General features: G+C 31.2%; 1 protein-coding gene across 1 annotated transcript in view; it reads left to right on the top strand.

The window, feature by feature from the left end:
• The first annotated feature begins 1,906 nt into the window (after positions 1–1,906).
• The window catches only part of LOC119666545 (formin-binding protein 1-like), a 24,950-nt gene continuing 17,518 nt past the window's right edge, over positions 1,907–9,338 (top strand). The window contains exon 1 of the mRNA XM_038075827.1: positions 1,907–2,853. Coding sequence (XP_037931755.1) covers positions 1,907–2,853 — 947 coding nt within the window. The remainder of the gene's footprint in view (positions 2,854–9,338) is intronic.

The following is a 9,338-nucleotide window of genomic DNA, read 5'->3' as shown; positions in this document are numbered from 1 at the left end:
ATTGTGACACTTCACTTATATAGAAAATTTTAAATAGAAATAATTGTAAATAACAAATAGTCAAGCAAAATAAAATTAATAAATTTAATTTTTTATCAAAGTAAATTATTAGGTGAGTCAGATATTGCCAATATCTATAAAGCTTGAAAACTTACTAAATTGTTGTTGTTGTTTGAGCAACAACGACACTCACTCTTTTATTTCTGGAGCAAACGCATAAACTACAGTTACATTCTATTCATATAAATTAATAAGTATTTCATTTCATTGTAATTTTTCTGTTACAAATTTTAACAACTATTTTATTGTAGAAGAAATTTGTCATATAACATATAAAATTGTCAATGATAATAATTGTTTTTAGGAATATAAGTTAGAACTGTAAAAAAATATGAATATTTTCTTAAGAATCGCTTCACTTCAACCGGATAGTTGAAGTGAGATAGTTTTCTAAATAGGGAACTATCATGGCAATTGGAATGAATAATAAATATATGCTTAACCAAGATTTTTTATTTCATTTAAGCAGTTATATTTCTGCAAGATTCGATAATGCCATTAGCAACTCTCCTCAACTAGAATTTTTTAAAAAAAGCTATACATTGCAAAATCAAGATAACATGTCATAAGCATTACCCATGTTAAAATATTATTAATATCTTAATATGTGTAAGAGACCTGGTACAATAGGTCTCTTCTGGCCGCAGTACCGGCTGTTGGGCAATTTTCACGAATACCTTTTATTATTATTAATTATTAATGTGTAAGATACAAAGCGTAGTCTTGTTTTATGTGAGTACACAAGACTTGACGGTTTGAAACCACATAAATATTTTTGTTGAAGTCCCCAACACCAGTCACGACTCTACTTAAAGTTCTTGACAGTTAAAAAGAGGATATCGTCACCGAAGTAACTGTTTCAAAACAAAAATTCAATTAAGTCATAATTTTTTTAGATAAATGACTTTATAATGACTTAACACATTATAATGTTATTATGACTTTTTCGATTGGTAACTCTGGATTTAATCTACATTTACTCTTGATCTGTGAAATTTTGTTGCACAATCAAACATATAATATAGTAATATAATATTTTTGTAATAATTTTAGTAGGCATTTAAATTTTTCATAAATACATAAATCGAATCAATTCACACTTTATTAGTTAGGTTATATAAAACAGCTGTTAATTTCAGGGTAATCATTCTACTCTGGCAATATAACTAGAGCAGTGGTTCCGAACCGATGCTCCACTGCGTTTGGAAGATAATTACAAATGGTCAGTGAATTTACTAGATCTACAAGAAAGTCTTCAGATGCAATTGAAAATATCGTCAGAGAAAAAAGACATCTGAGACGGATGTGGCAAAAGCATAGATCACCTACAAGTAAATTCAAGTTTTTGGCAGCTAAACAACGCCTAAAAAAATCATTGCTCATAGAGATGGAAAATAGTTTGAACACCTACGTACGAAAGTTAACACCTACAGAAAGTACGAATTATTCCCTATGACGATCGGTAAGGAAATTAAAAACACCTAAGGAGAGTGCACCACCGCTCAGGCAAGCCGACGGAAAATGGGCTAGGGATGAAGTAGACAAAGCAAATGTGTTCGCAGACCATTTAAGTCAGGTATTTCAACCAAATCCTCCGACCAATAACTTTGAACTACCAATTCAATCTCCTCTAGTCAGTTATGGGCGTCTTAAACTCAAAACCAAACAGATTCAACAGGTTGCAAAAACCCAATTATGTGTCAACAAGTCCCCAGGATATGACCAAATTACAGCAAGAATGCTAATAGAGTTACCTCAAATAGCTTTCAAAATACTGACAAAAATATTTAACGCAATACTTCGCCTTGGGTACTTTCCTCAAAGCTGGAAAATTTCACAAATTATAATGATTCCAAAACCAGGAAAAAACTTAACATTACCGTCTTCATATAGACCAATAAGTCTTTTACCAATGCTGTCAAAACTTTTTGAACGAATGCTTCTCGGGAAGATAACAACATATCTACAGCAAAATAACATAATACCTCACCACCAGTTTGGTTTTCGTGCCAAACATGGCACCATCGAGCAAGTGAATCGCATAACAAATGAGATTAGGAAAGCATTTGAAGATAAAAAATTCTGCTCTGCTATATTTCTTGATATAGCACAAGCTTTTGACAAGGTTTGGCACGCTGGACTTATTTATAAAATCAAGGAACTCACTCCTGACTACTCTCACAAAATACTAGAGTCATATCTTCAGGACAGGAAATTCCATATAAAAGTTGGAAGCCATACAACAGCTAATCTAGACATAAAGGCTGGAGTTCCTCAAGGCAGTGTTCTAGGTCCAATACTTTATATCCTGTTTACTTCGGATATACCAAGCAACTCTCGTCTTATGACATCTACGTTTGCTGATGACACTGCTGTCCTTAGTTCTCACCAAAATAGATTCATAGCATCTAGGGACTTAATTGAACACCTCGAACTCATTGAAACATGGTTAGCCAACTGGCGCATTCGTGTAAATGAAAGTAAATGCACACATGTAACATTTACCCTACGTAAGGATACATGTCCCCCAGTAACCTTCAACGGCATCACCATTCCGCAATCAAACACCGTATCGTATCTGGGTGTTCATTTGGATAGGAGACTAACTTGGCGTAAACATCTAGAAGCTAAGCGAACGCAAATAAAACTTAAGACGCAAAAAATTCACTGGTTATTGCATAATAATTCCAAGTTACGGCTAAACCACAAAGTGTTACTCTACAATAGTTTACTTAAGCTAACTTGGAAGTATGGCGCTGAACTATGGGGTAATGCATGTTCCTCCAACATTGAGTTAATTCAGCGTACTCAATCCAGAATCCTTCGTATAATTACTGGGGCTCCGTGGTATATAAGAAGTGATAAAATTCATGAAGATCTGAAAATATCACTAATCAAAGATGAACTCACTAAAATCAAATGCAAATACAAACAAAAACTTGAAATTCATCCGAACCACCTTGCAAGGAATCTATTGCTAACGCGGCCTTCGTCAAGATTACGCAGAAAAGATGTACCAACGCACTGATTCCTTTTTCTATCTTTATATATTTACTTATTATCAACCTTATTTAAACTTTAATTTACTTCAATTTAATATACTTTTTTTTTTCTTTTTCGTTTATTTTTTATTTTTTATTTTATTTTATTTATTTCTTTATTCTTTGCTTTTCATGAAATAACTTTAACTTTAATTATTATCAATTAACTGCAGTTATAATTGTCAGTTCATTTGTTTGCTTTAGTTTTTTAAGATTTGAATACTTATTGTAAATCTTCTTATAAAAGAGATTCAATAAATAAAATAGATATTTAAAAAAAAAAAAAAAAGGGAATTAAATTTAGCGGATATGGACACATAGCTTGTAATTTGTCCACTGAGACCTCACTTATTAGAAATAAAGCACAAAAAATTTCTAAATAATTATACACCAACTTTATAGCCTAGGTATATAAGGTACCGATGCACTTATACAATTCATTATACCAAAGATGCATAAAGCATTTTAAAATAATCATATAGTTTATTATTTTTAATCTTTGTGGTCCCTTATAAAAATAATGATATCATAGGGGATGGGGAATCAGTGATCTAGATTGTTTTAAATTAATCTCGAGTGTTATACATTTTACTCGAGATTTACCAAATGAAAACAGTATAAGTGGAGAATGTAGTTCTTGAATAATATAAGTAAGTTAAATCATTTAAATTTATATGTATATGATATGTACTATTAAAACTTAAAAACTAATTATAATATTTATATTTTAAACTGTATCATGTAAAATTTAAACATTATTTTTAAAACCACTCAGTGATCAATAAATAACTAATGATAAATACAAGTTTTTATTATTTTATTTTATTATTTACCGCGAAGAACAGAAAACTGATCTATAGCCAGATAATTAGACCAGCATTACTTTACGGGTGTGTCGCGTATAGCAAAGTTTCCGACTCTGCTATACAACAGCTACAAGTTGCTAAAAATCAGGCTCTCCGAAGACTCTTCTAAGTGCCATGGTACATCCGCATACATGATATGCTAAGAGACCTTAGAATAGACCCGATCGAAAAAAACATAAGGTACAGAGCCCTGAAGTTATATGCGAAAACTGACAGGCTATTCTACTTAGCACTATCTAATCTTAGAGTAATCACTCTCCGTAGGGAGTGGTACGCAGATCTTAAATCAATCACTGAATAATTATGAAGCTTATAGCGAATGCATAAATTAGTCAATGAGATGGGTGGAACCCTGTAGTACCCCCAGCTATCAAAGAGTAAAAGTGCCCAGTTGCGCTGACTCGAAAAAAGGACCAATATACATACATACATACATATATTTCAATATATAGGTAGTCGTTCGAACTGGTTTTTTTTTTTGTTTTGTTTATCTAAATGGATATCTTATGTCATTATTAGGGATCAGTTATAAAACTGAATGAAGTGATAAATATAATGTTAAAATGTTGATCAAGTGAAACATTTATCAAATAGTAATATTTTCTATATCACATAAAGCAAAGCACTATCACTTAAAGGCGAACTTTAACTTTAATTTTTTATATATTTTCTAACATTTTCCTAAACATAATAGAACGAAATAATTCAGTTCTAAAACATCAAGAAAGTCAAGACATCGTAGATATAAAATTTTTTATCAAATTTAAAATTTTTTATTTTTATTCGAAAGATTCGCGTTGAAGATTTTAATGCATCTTAAGTTGTTCGCTCACATTCTGAAGTTTTCACGTTTTCCTTTGTTTTATATTGTTTTGTTATTTAAGTTGAAAAATTTTATTATCTTTTTATGACCCAGAAATCTTTAAAATTCCAACAATGAACTACCAAAAAATTTTCGTCGAAGTTCTGAGCACAAGGAAAAGTAATAAATTTCGGCGTCAAATGGCATCGCAGTACTCGTATCGCGGCTGCTGTGAGTGTGAAATGAATGTGACATGATTTTTAAGTTATCGCCTCACTCGATCTTAGTGGGTCTCGCTTAAACATCAATTATGACCAGATTATTAGATGGCGTTGTGCGGTATAGTGAGGCATAGTGAGGTTTAGTGGAGACATAGCCCATAGGTTGAGGGAGGGCGTTTGGAATTTAATAAAATGATGTGAAATTTCTCACAGTTTCATAATTTTATAGCATTTTAATGAGCATTTTATGACAAGACGAAACGGAAAGAAATGCTCAAATGCTTCTATGTGATACTGAATTTTTATTAAGTTCTGTCACATACGTGGAAGACGAAGTCACAACAACATTTTTGTGTAATCACTATTGCTGAATTATTAATGTAACTGTAATGGTTATTATTTATATACAAAAAGTCTAACCTGTTCGTTTTGCGTGATTTCTACCCATAAAGGAGGTCAAAAGTGTCGCAAATTCAAATAATTTCATTATTTAATTAAATTCTTGTGTCGAAGCTGAGCACTTGATTGTATGCCGGCACGATAGTTGCAGTCTTTAATCTACGCTAAAAATAATGAATTAGCATCGAGAGAAGTTATTACTTGACTTACGCAAATTTAATTTGATTACTGATTTAAATTTTTATGCAAATTGAATTTTGGCGTGTCACAAGGACATTGACTTAGGAGAAAGCATAGAGGTTGATATAGGACAATGGAGCAAGTGCGAAATAGCTAATGGGTAGGTTAATTGAGTTTTGACTTCTTTGAACAAATCTTTTCACTGAAAAAAGTAAAATAAATGCTTTCAGAAATAATAGATGTAGGTGGAGCATTTTTAAGCGTTTTACCAAATTACGTTGGAAATTTTTGTCAAAGTATTTTGAGTAAATCTCATTCATGAGTAGGTGGAACTGGAGTTTATTTGTGGAATTTACTTAATAAAGGTGCAAAAGTTTATTAAAGTATCTCTTTGAAATGAAATGTTGTATTATATTTTTGTTTTAAATGAATCATTAAGAAAACTCAGACACTAAGTTAAAGTTCAGGTGTTCGATTAAAAAATTCTTTCCTTCTTTGAATATTGCTTTTAAACATTTTTAAATAAATGTTACTATAATAATTGTTATAATTGCAAATAAATGTAAAAACTATAATACTTTATAATATATTAATAAATAGTTGATTAATATTTTAAACTAAGAATTTTTATTTAGTTGTACGATGTATATCCAGATAATAAATAAATTGTGAAGTACAACTACATATGTACACCCCCTGCAATTACCATGCTTATTTAGGTATTGTATTTTGAATATGCATTGTTTATAGGAATTATATCACGTCTTAAGTTCTAATTTATTTGATTTATTGAACTATTTTCAAAATAATTTTAATAGAAGAAAAAGAAGAATTGCCAATGGACAGGATGATTGTAAAACATAGCTTTACAAAAATCTTCAAAACTGAACTTGGCAAAAAAAAGAACTGGGAAGGTTTATCTAACACCCCAAAAATAAAAGAAACCACGATAACATGGTATACAGACGGCTCTCTCACCAATGAGGGAGCTGGAGCTGGTGTTTATGGACTAGGCAAAAAATACTGGGAAGCATTAGAAAACAATACAATCATCTTTCAAGCGAAAATATACGCAATAGATAGATGCGCCAGTTTCAATCTTGAACGTAACTACCGGAACCGTAAAATTGCAATACTGACTGACAGCCAGGCAGCTATAATGGCACTCATATCTTACCAGGTAACATCCAAACTGGTATGGGAATGCATTGACAAGCTGAACACACTCGGTGGTATCAATCAGGTGCACCTTTTACGGATTCCGGGACATACTGGAATCCAAGGTAATGGAATGGCAGACAAATTTGCGAGAAGAGGCGCGGCATCAAGAATGATAGGCCCAAAACCATTCTGTGGTCTAGGGAAAGCAGCTCTATCCATTATTATGAATGACACAGAGAAAAAAGAGAGAGAACTCTATTGGATAATGCTACCAAGACTCTCACAATCTAGAATGCTAGAATGCCCGGCACTGATGCATAAGCGAAAGAAACACCTAGGAGGGTATTTCATGGATCATAAGGATTCAAGACTGGGGAAGATAGGATCCATACTGTCTTTCATTAAAGAAATCGAACTTGGAGAAATACTCTAACCCGACAAAGGGGCACAATAGATCTTTCAGGTCGCAGTGCACGATCCTTTACTCAATAATAATAATAAAGAAGGAATTAACCTATCATAGCCAGAGTTGGTCACAATGGAACTCGCCATCTTTAGGGAACTCCTTTGGACTGAAAAAATGTCCACAAAACTATTCAGTAGTCTTAAGATGCTTTAAAGCAAAAACAAAAACAATTTAACTTAAAGGTAGAAGCAGCTTGCTTATTGGGCCTTTTTATTAAAATTTATTTAGACATAAATATTGCTTCAAGTTTTAAGCTAGAAACTTTTATAAAAATCAAAAGACAATAATTTTAGTTCCTTATAATGAAACTAGCCACTTGTTTTCTAGAAGAAATTTTTCAACTTATTTCTTGCAATACTTGCTGATATAAAAATTTAAAGCACTTTATATATTAAAATAATAAGTGCATCCAAGTACTCCAGATCTCTTATAGGATTCTATAATTTAAGTTAAAATAAAGATTTTTTGAAAAAACAACACAATTTTAACAACAGAGGGTTTCTTAGTTAATATGTTGTATTTCCTAAACGAAAAAAACAATTAATTTCTTCAATTTATTTCAATATTAAAATGTACAGTTTTATTAATTTTAACTTGTATAGCTTGTCTTATGTAGAGGTTTTATAATATTTACACTTTCTTAGCTTGGGGGTTTCTACAGACTGCCTCACTTCTCTTTAACTAATTTATGTATTCGTCACCAGCTCCGATGATTTATCTAAGGTCTGCACATCACCCCGTACGGCTAGTATAGCTTCAGGGCTCTGTCACATATATTTTTTGACCGGGTCTATTCTGAGGTCTCTTAGCATATCATGTATGCGGATGTACCATGGCACATTGAACAGTCTTCGAAGACCCTGACTTTGAGAAGCTTGTAGTTTCTGATTAGTAGATTTGGCGGCTTTGTTATACGCGACACACCCGTAAAGAAGTGCCGGTCTGATTAACTGGCTGTAGTTGTATAATATGCAACTAATATAAATCTATTTGTGTATATAGCGTTTAGGTTAGAATAAGCAATATGTTAACGGAATAAGATAGAATTAAGAGTAAGACAAAATAAAGAGTCAGTCTGGTGTTGACAGTGAAATAGGGAAGACGGCTGTGGTGTAACTAAAATGTGTTAGATTTTCTAACAAAAAACACCAATTAATTCCACGTAATTATTTCAATAAATACATACACTGTAAAATTCAACTAAAACTCTAAATATTAATTGTAATAAATCTAATATTTTATTGTGATAATATGTAAAATTTATTGCAATAAACCCTTCAACTTAAATTTATTACTTAGTAGTATGAGGTTTTTTTATTATTATTAACAAAGTCATAATATAATTGTAAATTATGGTATATCTAACTTAAATTATAGAAGCTATAGCTATTTATTTAGTTTATTAAAGAAACTTTAAACAAAAAATTTTTATTTTTTTTAACTATCAAACAGTTTTTTTCTATATTTAACTGAGTCACAGCTCTTAAAAAGTCTTAAAAAGTCATGGTACTTGACATTGTTTTTCAGCTTAGATTAACTCCAAAGTGCTTAGATTTCATAAGCTGAATTTTGTGTACAAATTCTTCTAGCACAAAGTATAAGAAATTTAGATAAAAATTTCAACAAACATTTTATATAAAACAGCTTATAAAGCTAAGTAGTTACTATGAACTCTGAATTTATTCGTGTCCTAAACTTATACTTTACATAAATATATTACTTTATTGTCAAGGCATTGCACTTTGATAATATATTGTTTCACGAGTTTATTTTGTCTTTCAGAAAAGGTTAAAAATATTTTAGTAACATTCAGAAATATTATACTCTTTATAATATACCACTTGAAAGCGATTTCTATCCCCTCTAGTATTGCGAAGTTTTACCTTAATTTTTTTTCGATGCTCATAAATCATTTTTCTGAGTTTACATATTCAGCAAGGAATTTGTTAAAGCCGATCAGTTAAGTTTTGTTTATTTATTCTCTATGTAAATCATTTCTGTATGGAACTGTATAGCACTTCCTTCTGCTCCTATTTTTCGAAATCATTTTTATGCCATAAATTGCAACTGTGTCATTTGTTTATTTTAAGTTTCCAACTTTGGCGTCAACAGGAAATTGCAGATTTGTCATAAAGTTGCATT

This window comes from Teleopsis dalmanni, chromosome 1, assembly GCF_002237135.1.
Source record: "Teleopsis dalmanni isolate 2A chromosome 1, ASM223713v2, whole genome shotgun sequence".
NCBI lineage: Eukaryota > Metazoa > Arthropoda > Insecta > Diptera > Diopsidae > Teleopsis > Teleopsis dalmanni.
The sequence above is the reverse complement of the archived record's forward strand: the minus strand, read 5'-3'. Positions and strand labels throughout refer to the sequence as shown.